Below are 20,419 nucleotides of genomic sequence, written 5' to 3'. Positions count from 1 at the left end.
TTATATATTTTTAAGAAAAAAGGCCTAATTAACTAAATATGTTGATAATTTGCACAACCAAGGAAATGCCTTAACAAACATTAACTAAATTATTATTTAAATCTGAACTGAAGATTAATGTCACAAAAGACCAAGTTCACTGGCTAATTGAGGATTTATGATGGAGTAATTTCTTCTTCTTGGTGTATATTCAAAATATTATTTAAAATCTAAAACCAGTAGAGCTTTATTATGGTTGGCTTTGATGTGATAGATTCATATTTGGTAAACTCTTCAGGGAATCTAAATTCCAGCTAAATGACAAGAGATGTATGTCGTTTAGACTGGAACTCCTGCCCTAGTAGCAGGGCTCTAAAGGACTCAAATGCTGGCAGCGAGGGGTGACTGGATCTTTATGGACATTGGAAAGAATGTCTATAATATAATTGATAGGAAAGAATAACAGGTCTAGCATGACCCTATTTTTATTTTAAATGGAGCATATATATATTTGTGTATGATTTGTTTTAAACCTGGAGGTATAAATACCAAACTATGCAACCTGCATGGTAGCATTTGAGGGTAGGGAGGAGACTTATTTTTAATCTTAGTAACTTAAGTATGGTATTTTGTTTTGTTTTACAATGGGTATGTATTTCTGTTTTGATCACAAAATTAATTTAAAACCAGGAGAGTAAGATTTGTTGAAACTCATGGTAACTTGTTCATAAATGTCAAGAACACTAGAGTTCTGTATGGTTGACAGTAGAGAGGAGAATTGACCAAATTTTTAAAAGATTTCTTTGTAGTTAGATCCTGAAATGCTGACACAAGGCTTCTAGGCATATGTAACTTTTTCTTGGGAAAGGGAGTTCAAAAAATTCTCCAAAGTAATAAGACCTTAAAGAGAACCACTCTTTACAGAAAAACAATAGCTAGAGGTTCAGTTTCCTCCAGAACCACGTGTCCATGAGTTTGTGCCTGGCTCATATTCCTAAACTCAGTAAGTGATTCTAGCTCCCCATCTACAGTATATCAAATGCAAACCAAACCAAACCATTAGAATAATGTAGATTGATTTTAACTGAAAGTTCTCTCGTCTAAACAAGTTATTAAATATATTTTAAGAACTATTAGCCCTAGAATTTTTCTGTGACAAGTTTGTTCTGGGCACATCTTGAATTCTCCGGAAGTCACTTTAGCTCTCTTGGTTTCAGTTTCCCTATTTGCAAAACATGAATAATAATAATGCCAGACTACATAGAAATAAGAGTGAATTCATTTAAAGTAAAAAAGAAAAATTCGTGAAATAGATGAGATTCCAGAAACTATATAAATATTTGAGTGATTTTTTTGAATGCAGAATTTTTCATGTGTTTATAAGAAACCTAGTCAGCTCTTAATTACCTTCATAATAGACTTTCTGCCTCCATCGCTCAGCAAGGCCAAGCCCCCTTCACTGGCAAATGGTGTGTGCTCAGAGATGCAAAGTAACTTTAATGTGAATCTTAGCTAAACATAACTCAGTGAACAAGCTGTTGAGAGAGAAAAGCCTCATTATACAGCTGCATATAGCGAGTTTAAGATCAATTGCTATTTTTCTGTGTCTTTAGCATACAGAATTGAAAACAGACTCAATAGATGTAATTTGAGCACCTCAGGAGAATATGTGTTTCTGAGTCCAAAATAGTACTAATTCTTACTTCAGTAACTCCTACTTGCTCATAAATTCCTTCCACTTAACCCTCATTATTTAACACAAACAGCTGCCTACAGCATAGTTACTGTGATTTTATGCAATCACTTAAAATAATTTTAGTCATAATATATAAGCATTATATGAACTCCATTTCCAATGTACAAGTTTCAGGAAATAAGTATGTAGACTAAAATAAAGTATGATCATCTGTCCCTAACCTTCCAATATTCCTCTTTTTCTGGCCCAGAGATAATCACTGTTAACAGCCCATTTAGGTATTTAAATGCTCTCAATTTTGAAAATAAATTTGAGAAATAACAAACTATGCAGTGTTCTGCCAGTTGCTCTTGTAATCATAATATGTCTAATAAAGCTTTTCATGTTAGGACATAGAAATCTGCCGTATTGTGTCTTATGGTGGCCCAGAAGCCCATGGCATGGACCATTTATTCAGCAGCCCTCTACTGCCAGGTCTTTAAGTCATTCCCAGGTTTATAAATAGTATGGCAGTGAATGTCCTTGTACATGTATAGGTCTGTAAACATTTATGCAAAAAATTTGGACAGATTTCTAGATTAGAAGTTCTGGGTCAAATGATGCATCCTGTTCTTCTTTAAGCGTTAAATGACTGTTTTGTATTTTTTAAAGACATAAGCCCATTTCCAGTGTGCTTAATAAAATTAGGTAATGCCAACATTTCCTCTGCCCTCACCTTCTTTCCCTCCTGTTTTAGTGATCTCACAGATGCTTTAGTGATCTTCCAGCTCTATGAAATGATCCGCGTGCCAGTCAACTGGAGCCAAGTTAACAAACCTCCTTATCCTGCCCTTGGAGGGAACATGAAGAAGGTGAATGCAATAATGTTGTTATTGTTCCAATATAAAACAGAAGATATAGCGTTCTTTCAAAGCTTAGTAAAGTGTGATTTCTTCCCACAGTTCTGATTCAAACCAAATGTGTTAAGCTGAATAGCCTTTTTGCAAGTGTGCTTTAATAAATGTTTGGGAGGATGAAGGCAGTTTCCCCAGTCAGAGACAATTTATATACCCATTTTTCTCTTTAGCAAGTTGATTTAGTTAATTACTAAATTAATGTTCTCTATGATGCATCATAAATGCATTATCATTTTATAATTGCCAGAACTTACCAACTCTTTACTGGGTTTTTGTTAACATTTTTCAACATGTATTTATTGAATACTTATACAGGACAATGCAAGATATAAAATGGTACAAGGCATGGAGCTGGTCTTCAGGAAGTCCTAAGCAAGTTAGGAAGATATGAGTATAACTATGGTACAGCACAGTGTACACAAAAGTGAATATTATGATTTCCAAGGAATAAAAGCCTACAGGCTACATGTATCATGAGAGGGTTCATGCAGGAGGTGGTTTTTGAGTTAGCCTTTGAGAAAGGATAGAATTTTGCCAAGAGACTGCTAAACTTATGTATATAAAAATAAAGCAAAATTAAAAAGTAAACAGAAATAATAAACTTGGAGACATATTAGCAATGAATATGGCAAATAGTTAATATCCTTAACATAAATAGTTCATACAAATCAACTTCTAAAATGAGATGGCTATCACTAAAATTATAATAATAGAACAGTAAAGTGGACAATATGAGTGAATAATTTACAGAAAAAGAACAATGGGTAATACATAAAAAATGCAATTTGATGTAAGAAATAATTAGATTGTACTGCATTCACTGTTAGAGGAAATGTTCATTGTATAATCTTTCTAGACTCAGTTTGGTAATACATATCAGTAATCTTCAAAAAGTCCTTTGATTTAATAATTTCACTTATTGGGACTTCCAGTCAAGATGGCAGCATAAGCAGACATGGCTGGCCTCTTCACACAGCCACATCAGAATTATAGAACAACTAAAATATAGAACAACCATCACTCAGAACCATCAGAAGTCTAGTTGAATGGAAGTCTGACAACTATGGAATTAAAGAAACCACATCCATTCAGACTAGTAGGAGAGGTATAGACACGGAATGGGTTAGTCCCACACCGATGTGTGGTGAATAAAAATTTGAAAGGATATCTCAAGAGTGAGGAGTCTCAACTGCACACCAGGCCCCGCAGCCCAGGGTTCCAGTGCCAGGAAGATAAGTCCCTACAAATTCTGGCCGTGAAAACCAGCAGGGATTGAGTTGGTGGAAGAAACTTATGGAACCCCAAGCAGTTCCTCTTCCAAGAACCCACCTATGGAATCACCTACTCAGACAAACTGCCTCTGAGCTCCAGCAGTGGGTTAGCACCTTGAAAGGCACCAGTGGCATAGAGGGAGAAACTGAAGTGTCTGGCATCAAAATGAGCAGAGGCCATTGTCCTTTTATTAAATCTTCCCCCCTACAGAGCCAGCAAGCTGGCTAACACTGTTTGATCCAGCTTGGAGATCCCCAGAGACTCCTCCCCATCCAACTGACCAGCCCACCCAAGCTGCTTTTCCGTATGAATATCTGGTCTTGATTCATGCTGCACAACTTTCTAAATCTTCTCAACAACTGCTAGCCTTAGTGAGCCCTGGTTCAGCACTAGCAGCAGCCAGACTAGATTCACAGCTTGGTTTTGCCTGGGAATCTCCAAGTCCAGCACAAGTAGGAGCGATCTCAGATTGCTCTATAGCAAAGACAGGGTGGCCCCACATAATATACAGGTGGGAGCTGACCTTAGCCCATACCACCCAGGAAACCTCAGGGCCAGCACACCCAGTGGACAGTGACAGGCCACGTTGGAGCACCATCACCCTGCCTCTGCACAGCTGATCTTCCATGGAGAGCAGAGGTTGGTGCTCAGTGGTCACAGCCAGTCCTTGCAGCTGACTGGCCTGGATAAATCCCTCCCATTGACCTTCCAGTGACAACCAAGGCTCACCTACAAGAACAGGGTGTACTCAGCTCTACACATGAAGGGCATACCTCGAGTACCAGCTTGAGTGATAGGGATGGCTATGCCACCAGACCCTACAGGATACCCATTACAGTTGGCCACACTACTGAGACAGAGTCAGAGCAGTTCTACCTAATACATAGAAACAAACACAAGGAGGCTGCCAAAGTGAGACAAAGAAAATGGCCCAAATAAAGGAACAGATCAAAATTCCAGAAAAAGAGCTGAACAAAATGGAGTTAAGCAATCTATCAGATGCAGAGTTTGGAACACTGGTTATAAGGATACTGAAGGAAGTTAGCATCTCAGCAGCATTAAAAAGATTGTAAGAAACGAAGGATACACTAATTGAAATAAGCACAATTTACAGAGAAACAACAGTAGAGTGGGTGAAGCTGAGAGTCAAATTAAATGTTATGGAACATAAGGAAGCAAAAAACAACCAATCAGACCAAGAAAAAGAAAAAAGAATCCAAAAACCACAGATAGTATAAGCAGTCTCTGGGACAACAGCAACAGGTCCAACATTTGCATCATGGGGGTGACAGAAGGAGAAGAGAAAGCAAGAAACTGGAAATCTATTTGAAAAAATAATGAAAGAAAAAATTGCTCAATTGGTGAAGGAAATGGGCATGCAAGTCCAGGAAGCTCAGAGAGTCCCAAACAAGATGGATACAAAGAGGCCCTCTCCAAGACACATCATAATTAAAATGCCCAAGGTTAAAGATAAAGAGAGGATCTTAAAAGCAGCAAAAGAAAAGTAGTTAGTTACCTACGGGGGAATTCTCATAAGACTGTCAGCTGATTTCTCAAAATAATCTTTGCAGGCTAGAAGGGATTGGAAAAGGAATATTCAAAGCCATGAAAAGCAGGGATCTACAGCCAAGATTGCTCTACCGAGCAAAGCTATCATTTAGAATTGAAGGGCAGATGAAGGGCTTCCGAGACAAGAAGAAACTAAAGGAGTTCATCATCACCAAACCATTATGTGAAATGTTAAAGGGACTTTATTGGCAATAAATACAAATCTACCAATAATTGCATCTGAAAAACAAACTAAGCAAACAAGAAGATCAGAGTCAGAATCATGGATACAGAGAATATTTTGATGGTTGCCAATTGGGAGAGGCGCTTGGGGGAATGGGTGAAGAGGTGAGGGAATTAAGCAGTATAAAAGGGTAGTTACAGAATAGCAATGGGGATGTAGAGTACAGTTTAGGAAATGGAGTAGCCAAAGAACTTACATGCATGACCCATGCACATGAACAACTGTAGGGGGATTGCCTTAGGGAATGGAGGCTGCTGGGTAGAGGGGGGGTAAAGGGGAAAAGTCATGACAACTGTAAAGCATAATCCATAAAATATAATTAAATAATAATAATAATACTAAGCCCAGTCTGGTATGACTCATTTGGCTAGGCATTTTCCCACAAAGCAAAAAGTGGCTGGTTGAAAAAAATTTTTTTCACTTACTACCTAACCTGATGAAATAATGAAAAAGACAGGAAGTTGTGTGCCAAAATACTCATAGCAATAAATTCAAATCTAGGTTTCATAATGGGTTAATAAAAAGGATACACCCATAGGTGAGGTAGAGTGTACTATTAAAAATAGCATTTTAAGCCCTGGCTGCGGTGACTCAGTGGACTGAGTGCTGGCCTGTGAACCAAGGGGTTGCTGATTTGATTCCTGGTCAGGGCATATGCCTGGGTTGCAGGGCAGGTCCCCAGTGGGGGTCGTGTGAGAGGCAGCCACACATTGATGTTTTCTCCCCACCTCTTTCTCCCTCCCTTACCCTCTCTCTCAAAAAAATAATAAAATCTTTTTGAAAAATGGCACTGTAAGTATTTTACTAAAGTGACATGGAAATGAGCAGGGTACAAAGTGGCATATATGCATATGAATCTAATTTGTTTAAAATATACACAGACATGCATTCTAAAAGGATTTCTATTCACATCTCTAGAACGAATCTGCATGTACAGACTTTATACTTAAAAAACTAATTTTAAAAATAAGACTGAAGGAAATGCATGATGATATTAAAATTAGTTAAATAAGTAGCATGATTATGAGGTTTATATTCATATTTTTCAATATATCTAGTGGTTGGGCATACCTACATTTTAAACTTTATTTGATTTGTCTACAATTCTAGTCATGGAAGTAGAATTTAGAAAAATTTGTTAACTAATTTCATGTAAGATTTTTCAGTTTTTGAGGTGCAAATTGTAACAGGAAAACAAAAATTAAACCAGTCATGGCACCTGAATTTTTTTATGTTAATTATAAGATGTCACCAATGAATCATAGGTAGAGTGCTTCTTTTTAACAAATACTAGCTATTTATATAATGAAGCATAAGACTTGAAATAAATTCAAGATGTTTAAAAAAGGAGCAGTATTTTCATGACCCAGTATCACAGGGACTTATTTTATGGACTTTGTTCATTTATGACCAGATACCACTTTGCTTCATATGTAAGGTTAATAAGGTTGCACCAGTTAAATAGTCTTTCTTCATTATTTCCTCAGTGTCCCATTATGTGATTTTTCTCACTTTCCAAATGATCTAAGCTTTACTGTTGTTCAAAATATTTGAAGAGCTTGGTAATCATTTCTTCCATTAACGCTGTGGGACTGCTCCCTCCATTTTTTTTTTCCTTTTCTTGTGTTCATTCTTATCTTTCACAGGCTCCTAGACTTTTAGCCTGACAGCTGTTCTTGCCCAGTGCTCTGAAGTTAGTACATTTACATTCTCAAGCAGTAGATTCATTTTTAGAGTGTTAACTACTACCATAAATGGCTTACCTCTAGGAACCTGATTTCTTATTCTTCCTTTAGTTTTGTATCTTTTCAGAGCCTAAGTGCTTTGCCAAATTTAGAATCAAATGTTGCCAAAAAGCCCTGGCTGGGTTGCTCGGTTGGTTGGAGCATTGCCCCATGCATTGAAAGGTTGAGGGTTTGATTCCTGCTTAGGTCAGATACCTTGGGTGTGGGTCTGAACCCTGGTCAAGGTTACGGGGAGGCAACCATCCATGTTTCTCTTTCACATGGACTTCTCTCTCCCTCTCTCTCCCTTTTCCCCTCCCTCCTCCCATCCCTCCCCTCCCTCCTCCCATTTCTCCCCTCCCTCCCCTCCTTCCTCCCCTCCCTCCTTCCTTTCCTCTCCCTCTTTCTCTCCCCCTAGAACACTTCTTTCCCTCATGCTAGCATTCATTTCCATTTTTCCTTTCAGTGCTTGTCATATCTAGTACCTTAGGTCTCTAGACTAGCAACTCTTACCTCCTTTCTGACCATTATCCCTCTCAGGAATTTTGGTCAGACTATAAAACAATATTATATAAATATAATCACTTAAATAAGTGATTATTATGATCGGCTAGAAAATTTTCCTAAGGAAGTAGCTGTCATTGGAAAATATTCTGGGTTTTATCTCTCTCTCCCATTCACACTGTTACATCATCAGAGCTCTGATGCTGTTTTCCATAAAGTAGTTGTCTCTTCTATTGTTTTCAAATCTGTGCATTCCTATAGCATGTATTTCTAGTAGGCAGACTAAATTGCTGGTGTAATATGACTACTAGGAAAAATAAAGAATTTTTTTTTTGCCAAAATACTCATAGCAATAAATTCAAATCTAGGTTTCATAATGGGTTAATAAAAAGGATACACCCATAGGTGAGTAGAGTGTACTACTACTAATATTATTTATTTCCCTGTATTTTAAGAAAATGAATACGTATGAAATATTTTATTGAACTTATTAAGGGAACTAAGCAGATATTACAGCGGGTTCAAAAAATTTTTTTTGCATTTTTATTTGTTACACACTGACCTTTGGGAATTTGAATTCTCTTTTTAAGTAACAATAATCATTTATTTGTGCAAATTATTAGCTGGCCCCTTTATCTGTTATTATCTGTTACTGGGTGGCCCCTTTCTCACCTTTTCTGGAGATATTTTTTTATTCTTAGAAATACGTTTCTCTGTATCCTAGATTGAATTGTTTTGTAATGAGGCCTCAACTAATTTGGGAAAGAAAATCAGGAGACACCCGTTACAGTACTTTTCTTAACTAAAGTTTAATTTATTCTAAAAAGTATTAAGTAGTTTTTACTACTGGTGATATATTACAAGATTACAAGAGTTTATAATTTGGGTGGAGATAAAATACTCAAATACATAGAAATGATATGTGTGTAATATAAATCATATATATGTGTAAATAATTTACTTGGGGTTCACTCATCAGATTCTTACTGCAGGCAGGGCACTGGGCTGGGCTGGGCTGGGGAGGGTATGGTACAGATTTATACACATTATAGTTTTTGCCCTTTAAAAGGAGCTTTGCTGTAGTTGGCAAAAGAAAATAGATAAAATGCTAAGTTAACTATATGATGGTGCATATGCATTACAAAAAGTAAGCATTATCAGGAGTTCAGAATAGGGCTGGATCATTCAGCTGGTACTGTTAAGATTAGGCCTTTGTTGAAGAAAGTGGGCTAAACTTGGAATTTCAGAGGATGAATAAGATCTAGATAAGAATATTGGAGATGACGTTAAACTGTGAATGAAACAATTTTTTTCTCTATTCCTTAATTTTAAGTTTAGACAGAACTGTATTTATTACCTCTATTAATGGAATTCAGGGAACCTAGGTTTTTAGCACAGATTTGCCACTAATAGGCTGTGTGATCTTGGACAGTCAAGACTTTTAAGGTAAGAGAGGATCTTAAAAACTTGCAACCAGTTGTTTATCTAGGTTAACCCCTCAGTGCTTTGGATATCTTCAGCTATAAAGTTGGAATAATTATTTTCTTAATTCCACTGGGTTATTATGAAATGAAATTCTGTAATATAAAGGTAAGGCATCACCATCGTTGTCTTACAGATGACTGAACTAAGTACACAGATTCAAGAGATGTAACTTTTAAAATTTGTTTTTACACCAACACTTTTACTTATGTATAGATTGAGAACTGTAACTATGCAGTGGACCTGGGGAAGAATAAGGCCAACTTCTCCCTGGTTGGCATTGCTGGGCAGGACCTGAATGAGGGCAATGCAACCCTTACTCTGGCACTGGTGTGGCAGCTGATGAGAAGGTAAGGGCTGGTATGTTCACAGCAACACTGTGGGTTTCCTTCAACAAATCATTTGAAACTAAGATTTTAGTTCATTTTGAAGAATAACAAACAGAGGGAATATACTATGAAAATGGTAATTGTTAAATGATTTACTGTTGACTGTATCTGTATGCAAATAATTCTTCATTTAAAAGTGGATAAATCTCTAGGAACAATCACTGTTTTTTTAATGTCTCTTAAAAACTGCTTTGTGAGGAGTTGTTTAAATTTTTTTTAAATGCCATATTACAGTTTTTGTTTCTGATTACTGAGCTTTGTAACTTTGGAATGTAACTAAGTGTAAATACCAGACTATAATTAGAAATATTTATTAGAACTGAAATATTTCTTAAATACTTATCTAAATATTGATATAAGTGGTGTGGGGGCAAATTTCACCCCTTTTAGTCTCAAATATACATCTTTTCTGTTACAGATACACATTGAATGTGTTATCTGATCTTGGAGAAGGCGAAAAAGTAAATGATGAAATTATAATTAAATGGGTCAACCAGACTCTTAAAAGTGCACAGAAAAATACTTCTATTTCCAGCTTCAAGGTAATTAAAAGCTTCTTAAAATTTTTTTGGATAAGAAATTAAGTCTAGGAAGAAGTTTTTATTGGGAATTACATTGGTTTAGGTTCAGAGCTACATTAATTTATAACTCAGGAACACTTTGTGAGTTTAGGCATACTGACATATTTGGTATGTATAAATCAAAAACGTACAGTTTGAATTCTTAGGTTTTCGATTGGTTGTCTTATTGAGTATAAGTGCAGGTTAATATTATCAGACCCTGATTATCTAATCTTAAAAAAGAAATAGACTAGAGCCAAAAATTCAGCTGTCAGATGAAAAAGATAGCTAAAAATGCACTGTTTCTATAGGATCTGTAATGTTTTGTGCTCCCTAGCAGCAATCTCAGAATTCTATTGACATCATTTCCAAGGCATAACAGAGCCAGCCAAACGGATTCAAGTGGGAATTGAGAAAACTGGTAGGAAAAAAAAAATCTTGTCATGTGGTTTCGTAATGGCACTTAACACTCACTTCCAAGCATTTGTGGTTGATTCATAGAGCATTCAAAATGTAATTTGCACATACACACCCACTAATTTTCATGCATCTTCATTGTTCGCTTTTGCATGCAAGCTGCTGTTAGCTACAACCAAGCATGTCTGCTTATACACATTCATTAGTGAGCCTCATGTTTGTGATTTTATTATAAGTGAAAAATCAGCAATTTATATTTTTTAGTGAAATAAAAGTGTAAACAGATGAATCCCTAAGTTCTCCTAAGAGTAATATACCCATCTTTATTCTCATCTTTGCCTTATATTTAACAACATTGTAGAGCAGAAGAAATGTCAGAAATTGATAGATTTTATCTTCTCATCTTTACCAAACACTGAGCCCCGTGTTGTTTTAACAAGACATCTGGAGGTTGGCAGATATGTTGCCTGAGTCCTAGTTCGAGTGTGTTTTTTCTTTAACATCGTGGAAGGAACTGATGATAGAGTTTTTAATGTTGCTTACTAAAAAATATGAACATATCAGTCTGCGATATGTCTATGTCTTTACATATTTTAGACGTAAAACACAACTTAAAAATGTACAATAGGAAAGGGAAAATACAAAATTCTCTGGCAGTTCTTAAAATTGCTTTATTGAATTATACTTGTTTGTATATTTGTGAAAAATTTTAAGCATGTGTATAATTAAATCAAATACAATCAGAAAATATTTAGGAATAAATTAATACATATTTATTGAGCTTTTACTATTAGCCACATTTCTAAGCAAAGAAGAAGACAGAGAATCTAAAAAATTAACTTGGCCCTCAAAGGGTTCACCATTTATTTGAAAGACAAATTTGTATAACTGAGAAGGAAACTAACTATACTGTAAAATAAATGATAAATATCAAAGAATTAATGCAACTGATACTGTGGATAAATCCAGTTGATCATTTCCAAGTGAATGGTCCAAGTGAAGTAAAGAGGGATAGAAAGAGTTCAATTGGACTTGAGTACCATAGAGAGGAGGAATTTGAGTTTGTGGAGAGTGATAAAGTTGAATTTGATTTAAGCACCATAGAGAGGAGGAGGGATTTGAATTTGTGGAGAACAAGAGGGGTGTTACAGGCTACAAGGGGTCTGTCTTGAATAAAGGCAAGTCCAAGAAGGTCAGAAGAAATACTTTGGCTAGAGCGTGGTTCCTAAGGGATATAATGCAAGATACTGCCTGGGCTAATATTTTGGAGTAATCTGGCCTCAACACAGGATGTTGGTAAGGTCAGTCATGCAGGGAGAGTGACTGTTTTAGGAATACTGTTCTCGATGTGGTAAGCAGGATGTGTTGGAGGAAGAATGGTTGAAATCCAAGGACAGTGCATAGAAGCTGAGGCTGAGAGTCAAGGTGTGAAGTGAAGGATCTGGAGTCAGGGGCAAGCACTGAGAATGTTAAGAACGAAGAGTTATTTGCTGTTGTAAAAGAAGTAGGATTTGGCTGCTTTATTTAGGGAAGCACAGGAAAGAGAGGAGTAAAAACTCTTGATTTGGAGCCTGGGTAAATGGAAAACAGGTTAACAAAAATATGATTTTCATGAGATGCAGCTGCCTTCTAGAATGAAGATGGATTCAGTTTCACACTTGTTGCATTTGGTAATTTTCAGGAAGTGAGGCTTTGGATGGAAGGAGATACAAAACTGGGAATACAAGACTTGGTGATCAGTTGAATAGAAGGGATAGTTGAAAAATGGGAGTACATTTAAGGGAGAGAACTCACCAAGAAAAGTAGCCTTGAGAGTATGGTTTAACTTAAAAGTGAGGTGGCTAAAACATACTGCAAAAGCACTTGGCATTTAGTAGGTGCTTGATAATAAAATCTTTGGAGAATATAAATAGTCAAGAAATGTGGCAGTGAATGCTGAAATACAGTTGGGGGTGGGAGGTTTTTTCCAAGTGTAAGAAGGCATTATGTATATTTGAAAGCTATAAATGGTACTAGTAAGAACCTATTAATCATAATTAAGGCAGTGCTATATACCTAGAAATTTTAGAAAAGACAAATTTACCCTTTTACTGTTAAGTTTCCTCACCAAGAATATAGGTAGGTGGTGTATCAGCCAATAATAATAATCACAATTGCCATTTATTGAGTGTTATGTGTCACTGTGCTAAGCATTTTCACATTATTGTTTCTTTTTTCCCCTCAATTCTATAAGCAAAAAGATGAGCACTAGAGAAATTAAGTAACTTGTCCACCATCATATATCCATGAAGCAGACAGAATAGCTGGACTTCACACCCAGATATGTTTAACTGCAGGATGAAAAACCAAGCAAAGCATTCGTGGCCCTGGATATGGCTTCGGTTCAGCCTCTTATTAGCTGTGTGGCATATTGCTCATTCATTCTATAAATGTAAGCGTGATCAAAAGTAGGCAGCTGCATTGTGACATTCTTCTGAGTTAATAAATCTACTGTAATAATCATAACCTGCATGTCTTTTTCTATCCAAACAACTGTAAACCTACTTTTGCCATCCTCTGTATTCAAAGCTTACCCTGTGTCAGGTGCTTTGTTAGTCACAGTAGCTACATAACGCCCTCAAAGAGCTTACTCTTCAGGGAAGGAGGCAAATAAGAAAACTGGAATCTTATGGGGTGTCAGTAATAACTATAGAAATCAGCTAAGTGAAGCAGTAAGCACACAAGAAGGGTGTATATTATGTAGAAATCTTAGCAGCTTATACTAGCAGCTGATCTACATCTCTGGATGAATAAAGCTGAATTTATTTGTTGCTTATCATTTAGTAGCTTTGTGACCTTGGGAAAATTAATAATTTCTCTGTGCCTCAGTTTTCCCTTACTTAAAATGGAGATATTAATAGTACCTATCTTCTGAGTTTGTTGTCAGACTAAATAAGTTAACAAGTATAAAGTGCTCAGTAGTACGTGGCACATATTAGGGGCTCAGTAAGTGGGGCTTCCTAAGCTTATTGAGTGTGTTAAAGGTACTGCCAGTAAGTTAAAGGGCATCACATGCCGAGGGTTCCTGCAGGCTTTTCAGGAAACTCCGGCAGCCACATCATTTCCCCCCACTTTGACTTTCAGAAATGACAGGAAGAATAATGGAATGGAATGTTCTAATGGGAATGCATATCAAGTTAAGAAAAAAAGAGATGGTATAATTCATTATCTTGAAAAATCTAGCCTAACTGTAGGCTAGTTGTCTTTAAGATTCAACAAATTCATTTTATTTAAGTAGTTTCTTTATGAGTAAGTGAAGGAATGTGGAAGGAAAATGACGAAAATACATTTATATATGAAACTAAGGGTTTCACTATAACCCCTACTCCTTTGCAAAAGTAAAGTGTCTCTCACTGATAATATACAAATCAGAGGACTTGGAAGATAGGCCTGTTTTCTTGGAAATAGGAAATAAGGGGTCTCAAATAATCTTTAAAACTTAAGTTTTCATTCAACTCAATAAAGTTTTTCCTAAAATGAATCACAAGGAAATAGGTGGAAAAAAATCCTTGCTTCCTATATTTAAATGAAGAAATATTTCAAATAGTACAAAGGGTGTAAACTTTCAGCTATAAGATTAATAAAATCTGAGGATCTAATGTATAAAATGGTGACTGTAGTTAACACTATATTGTATAGTTGAAATTTGCTAAGAGAGTAGAACTTACATGTTTTCATCATACATATAAACATAAATATGTCAGTATAGGAGGTGATGGATGTGTTGATTAACTAGATGGGAGGAATCCTTTTACAACGCATAACAGCAAGACATACACTTTAAATATCTCACAACTTTGTCAGTTTGACCTCAGCAAAGCTGAGAAACAAAATAAAACAAATGGATAATTTTCCCCAAACTTAAAAAAACTCTCACAAATATGCCAATAAATATTCAGAATATAGCACAATTAAGACACTTTTATGTTTTTAAATCACCACGAAAAGCGAGCACATAGAAATTATAAATTTATTATAGTTACATTGATGTTAAGTTTAATTTTAGAAAATATAATGGTGTACATCTAGAAAGCTTATTAAAAATGCGAATTCTTAGCCCCATCCACAGACTCATGAACTTGAGCATAGGGATAAATTTATGCTTTTAACAAGCACCTCAGATGATTTTCATGTAGGTGGTCTGCAGACTACGCATTGGAAAAACACCTGTGAAATGCCAAAAAAACAAATCCCAATTAGCAGCATGGGACAGACTGAAAGACCCTAATTATTTGTAACTCTCTATTTCTACCCCCCTCGAATGTTTCATGTAATGAACATTCCTGAAAATGAAGAATATAAATTTTTCTAAAATTAATCAATGAGGTGACTCATAGATCATGGCCCCAAGAGAGCAACCTATTACTCTATTTCAGTGTTTTATCAAATATTAATTAAGAACAACATTTGGCTAGGAACTGTACTGGATCATTTCACTTATATTATCTTAGTATTCATAGGAATCTTGTGACATTTCCATTGTAATAATTAGGAAAGAGTGTTTTGCCTTCAAGTAACAGAAACTTAATTTAAAGTGGTTTAAGCCAAAAGAAAAGTTACAGAACAATAGCAGAAATCCAGAGGCGTAGGATAGACAGACTTCAGGGTTGGCTGAGCTAGTTACTGAAGTATGTCATTCAGGACTCAGGTTTCTGTCCATCTCTGCTTTGCCATCTAAACTGCCAACTTCACCCTAAAGCTGGTTCTCCTCTTGGTTACAGGATCGCTTGCAATAACAGGTTTTATCCTGTTGTTCACATCTAAGAGGAGGAATTGCTGGCTTTTCCTACTCTTCCTGAATAGGAAGGGCCCCATATTAAATTAAATCAGGCCCGAATTAAATCAATGTGGCTTAGACTCTATGTGGCTTAGACCAGTGTTTTTAAAACTTTTTTTCATTATTGTTCACCCAAGAAGTCTTTTTAGACATTTTCTTCCTAAATACTTCTCCCCCCCCCCCAGAAATTTTAACAACATAGATGTTACTGAATGTCATCTGTATACATAAGAAGAGTAACTTGATCACCCCACCCTCAGAATTCATGACCTAGACCAGGGGTGTCAAACTCACTTTCACCAGGGGCCACATCAGCCTTGTGGTTGCCTTCAAAGGGCCATAATAATTTTAGGACTGTATAAATGTAACTACTCCTTAACCGTTAAGGAGTTGAAATTACATTCAGCCCTTTGAAGACAACTGTGAGGCTGATTAATTTATTCATTAATTTTAAAATATGCTTATTGATTTTAGAGAGATGGGGGAGATGGGGAGAGAGCAGAAGAAAGGAAGGAGGAAGGAAGGAAGGAAGGAAGGAAGGAAGGAAGGAAGGAAGGAAGGAAGGAAGGAAGGAAGGAAGGAAGGAAGGAAGGAAGGAAGGAAAGCAAACAAAACATTGATTGGTTATCTCCCATACACGCCCCAACCAGGGATTAAACTTGAAACCTAGGTATATGCCCTGACCAGGAATCAAGCCCACAAACCTTTGGTATATGGGATGACCTTTTAACCAACTGAGCCACCCCACTATGGCAGAAGTATATTTTGAATGGTTTGTGATTTGTGCTGGTTGCAGAAAATCTGAATAAGTATAAAGAAAATTTATAAATTGCTCTCGGTTATGTGGTTATGACCTTCTAGCCTGATGTGAATATTCGTGTATTCTTTATTTTTTAGGACAAATCTATTAGCACTAGTTTACCTGTCCTAGATTTAATAGATGCCATTGCACCAAACGCAGTTCGTCAAGAAATGATAAGGAGAGAACACCTTTCTGATGAAGACAAGCTAAACAATGCTAAGTAAGCTTTTATGGTTTATGTTAGAACATAGCGACTTTTTAATTTCTTAAATCCTTACAGGTAAGGGTACTATGTTCTTAAAATTCACGTTTTTAAGTACACTTTGTGTAGGAAATATGATGTAAGACTCATAAAAACGTAACCTTTTTTGTGAAGTTAAATCTTATCAAGATATTTTGTTCTTTTGTTAACATATATTAAGTGAAAACACAGTAGATTAACATACCATGATATCTTTCTTGTCTTTTCAAGATATGCCATTTCAGTTGCTCGAAAGATCGGTGCCCGGATATATGCCTTACCTGATGACCTCGTGGAGGTGAAACCAAGGATGGTTATGACGGTGTTTGCCTGCTTAATGGGGAAAGGACTGAACAGAATAAAATAGACATTAAATATGATTTCCTGCCACATTAAACATATTGAATGCCTCACAGTTTACAGATTTCTGAAATGTAGTGGGTATAAAACCAGAGATTATTTGTATGCTCAAAACAGTTGTAAAATTCACTAATGAGTTCAATATCCTGTTCATACTAGAGTTTGTTGACCTTTTTGGATAACACAATTACTTTACTAGTAGATACTGATAGTGGAATATGTTCATCATCAAAGTGATATTTCATAATAAAATTAATCTCATTTCTTGAAAGTCTCAGTAGAACAAGACTAATTTCTTCTTTTTCATGGTTTAAAATAGACCAATACAATTTTTGCAAGTCCTACTGTGTTTTGATTTGTGTGTGTATCTATTAATTTTGATTATAAAAGTATTCAAAGTCATAATTCAGTTTAATCCCTGTTTTTTTCCCTCTATGTGCAGTGGTTTAAAACTTCAACTTTTCTGTAAATTTCTGTATTATCTAAAACTTTTAAGTGACAAGTATTTCCTTTAATATTAAATATTTTACTCATGAGTACTAACTCCCGAATAAACCCCAAAGTTCATTCTCTTATGTAAGAAGCCAGAGCTTTTTTAGTTAAAACATAATTTTAACTGCATTGATACTTTACATATGCAAGCTGGGTATGACAGGCAGCACATATATGTTGGTAGGATGTCACTAGAGAAATGTGTGTATACATATTTTTTTTCACCTGAATTACCTGGGTTTTCTTAAACAGCATGTGTAGTTGGTAAGTCAGCCAATTATTTATTGTGACCCCCACCCCATGTATACTTTTCAGTTTGTAGATATTTGGTACATGAAAATTTCTTTTAGAAGTACTCATTTTTGATGTGCATATATTTTTTGACTGACTTCTTCCAAATATTTATAGCCAAACATTGGCTAGATAATTTCAAGATGTGTTGACACTATAATGTTAGCTTCGTATCACAGATGCTAATTTTGATTTATACTGAAGCCCCAAATAACTTAGAACATGCCCACTGAATTTCCTTAGCAGAAAGCTACTATTTAAAATAGAGTATTTTCACTTGTTTTTTTCCACAGCCTCCTACAAGATGGCAATGTTTGGTTAATGCGTGTGTTACCTGAGACCTATTTTTGTCTATTTTTTAGCAGTAGAGAGATTCTTTGCTAACAATTGAATTCAGAAGTCCACTTCATTCATCTTCCACTATTAGTGCCAGTGAAACTGCTGTGCATCAAAAAAGCTGTCACTTCGTGTGAGTGTGAATGAGAGGTCTAACTCTCCTTTTTACCACTCATTAAAAGGTATATTTCAATACGAGTGGAACTGCTCATGTGTTTAGAATAGAATTTTTAACTGAAGTTAGCAACAGGTGGGACTATGAAATATATTCTTCTACAAGAGAGATTTCCTTTCCTTTTATATTTTGATGATTGTTTTCTTATAAGACAATTAAGATATATTCCTGCTCTTTTGTGAAATTATTTAAATCATATTTTTCCTTCTCATCGTTTCACCATTATATTTATTAAGTTATCTGATTTATGTGAAATTTAACACTTTAGTGTGTTCTTTTTCTCACAATGTATATTTAATAAAAACTCTGTGTATGTACAAATGTGTATTTATTTCATTTAAAGAAAAATATAACAACTGTGAAAATTTATCTTTCACAAGGTAATTTTCCAGAAAAGAAAAACCAAAATAATTAGTAAAACAAAATTCCTAATTACTAGTTAATAAAACTAATTGTTAAACTAATTATTAAAACAAAAAATTATATTGTTGTATTTTGCCATGTATAATGTGCACCCATGTTTTTGGCCCAAACTTTCAGGATAAAAATCTTTTGTTTTAATTCAATTATTTATTTATTTATATTTAGATAGTTGCTTTTTGTATTAGAAAGGAATTTTAGCATTTATTTCTGAACACATCATGGTATGAGAAATTTTTGCCTTCTAGAGTTACACTTTTAACACATAACAGATACAGAATTAGTACTACCCATGTATAATGCACATCCTTATATTTCCCTCCAAAATTTGGACAAAAATGTGCACATTATACATGGCAAAATAGTTAGGGAGAAAAGTGGTTCTATGGTCTTTTTTAAGAAAATTCTCACCTGAGGATGTGGTTATTGATTTTAAAGAAAGGAGTGAGAGAGAAACATCTGTCAGTTACCTCCCACATGCACCCCAACTGGGGATGGAACCTGCAACCTCTTGGTATATGGTACCATGTTCCAACCAGCTGAGTTACCAGGCCAGGGCAGTTCTCTGGTCTTTTAACACGAACAATTTTAGTAAAGACCAAATGCATATTATTACACATTTAGTTTGTGCTGAAGTAATTTTGTTGAATCAGCCAATTCAATAACATAAATTTGTCTTTGCGAACCAGGTATGATGTTAGCATGTGGAGATCCAGCAGAGAAAAAAATAGTTTCATGATTTCATGAATCTTATGTCCATGGGAAGAGAGACATGGTAAACAAATGGGAATTTTAGGCAGTGAAAAAAACAGTGGGAAAAACAAACAGTAATGTGATAGAGACTGACTTGGGAACTGGGGTGAAGATTATTTTAGTTTGGGTGGTCAGGGAAGGTCTGTCTAAGGATGTGATTTTTGGACCATATGAATGATGAGGAGCTAGGTGTAAGTGTTCAGCAGAGGGAACAAGTGAAAGGCTCTGAAACTGGAAGAGGCTTGTAGGCATTTTAGGAAAAGAACTGGGCAAATTGGCCTAGTAGTAGTGAAGGAGAGGTAGGGAGTTTGGAGATGTAGACAGTCTGTTATTTATAGGAGTAGATCAGAATCTGGGTTTTCTCTCAACTGGAATTGGAGATCGCTCTTCTTTTGTATACTTTGGTAAGTTGCTCTGAGTAATGTGCTACTTCTGAATCTTGCATTCCATCATTCATTATAACTCCGTCATTGGTCTCCACATCACAGATGCAAAATAAACATCATGTAGGGGATGTTAAAATACTCCCACTTTGTGCTAGATAAAGAATGTGCCAGAGAAGCACAAGAGAATCCTCTGCATTTGAGTTGATTCCGAGACTTCTGAGTAACAGGATGCACTTGCAGCACAGGCTTACTTTGAAGGAAGAAAACCCCTCTAATACTTTGGAATGCTTCGTAAGTTCATCCAGTAACAAAGGGTTTAATTCTCATGAATTTAAGAAGTAAACCCAGTAACACGAAGTTCTATGGGACTTAACTAAACCGAGAAGCTTGCGTAGACTTAAAAGTGATATGTATAGCTCTGTGCCATCTGAATTTTTACCTTCAAACCCTCAAATTTTTGGATGGGGCTTGGTTAGAGTGGTTCTGCTGAGTAAAAGTTTTACTGTATGAGCTCACACACATAAACCAAAATATGTAGCACTGCATTCACTGGCCAAAAACTTAAAATGAGCAATTTGACATTCCAGCAAAGACACAAACTTGGAACTGACATTATGGAATGGGGGACATATATGA

General features: G+C 35.8%; 1 protein-coding gene across 2 annotated transcripts in view; it reads left to right on the top strand.

Annotated features, from left to right (window-relative positions):
• PLS1 (plastin 1) overlaps nucleotides 1–18,465 on the top strand; it is a 95,962-nt gene extending 77,497 nt beyond the window's left edge. For both annotated transcript variants that reach the window (XM_037153426.2, XM_037153427.2), the window contains exons 12-16: nucleotides 2,412–2,526; nucleotides 9,562–9,695; nucleotides 10,153–10,276; nucleotides 16,425–16,549; nucleotides 16,802–18,465. In XM_037153426.2, coding sequence (XP_037009321.2) covers nucleotides 2,412–2,526; nucleotides 9,562–9,695; nucleotides 10,153–10,276; nucleotides 16,425–16,549; nucleotides 16,802–16,937 — 634 coding nt within the window. In that variant the 3' untranslated portion in view covers nucleotides 16,938–18,465. The remainder of the gene's footprint in view (nucleotides 1–2,411; nucleotides 2,527–9,561; nucleotides 9,696–10,152; nucleotides 10,277–16,424; nucleotides 16,550–16,801) is intronic.
• The last annotated feature ends 1,954 nt before the right edge of the window (nucleotides 18,466–20,419 follow it).

Source organism: Artibeus jamaicensis, unplaced genomic scaffold (assembly GCF_021234435.1).
Source record: "Artibeus jamaicensis isolate MK-2021 breed Jamaican fruit bat unplaced genomic scaffold, CSHL_Jam_final contig_466, whole genome shotgun sequence".
Lineage (NCBI taxonomy): Eukaryota > Metazoa > Chordata > Mammalia > Chiroptera > Phyllostomidae > Artibeus > Artibeus jamaicensis.
Note: the sequence above shows the minus strand (reverse complement) of the source record. Positions and strands in the feature narration are given on the sequence as shown.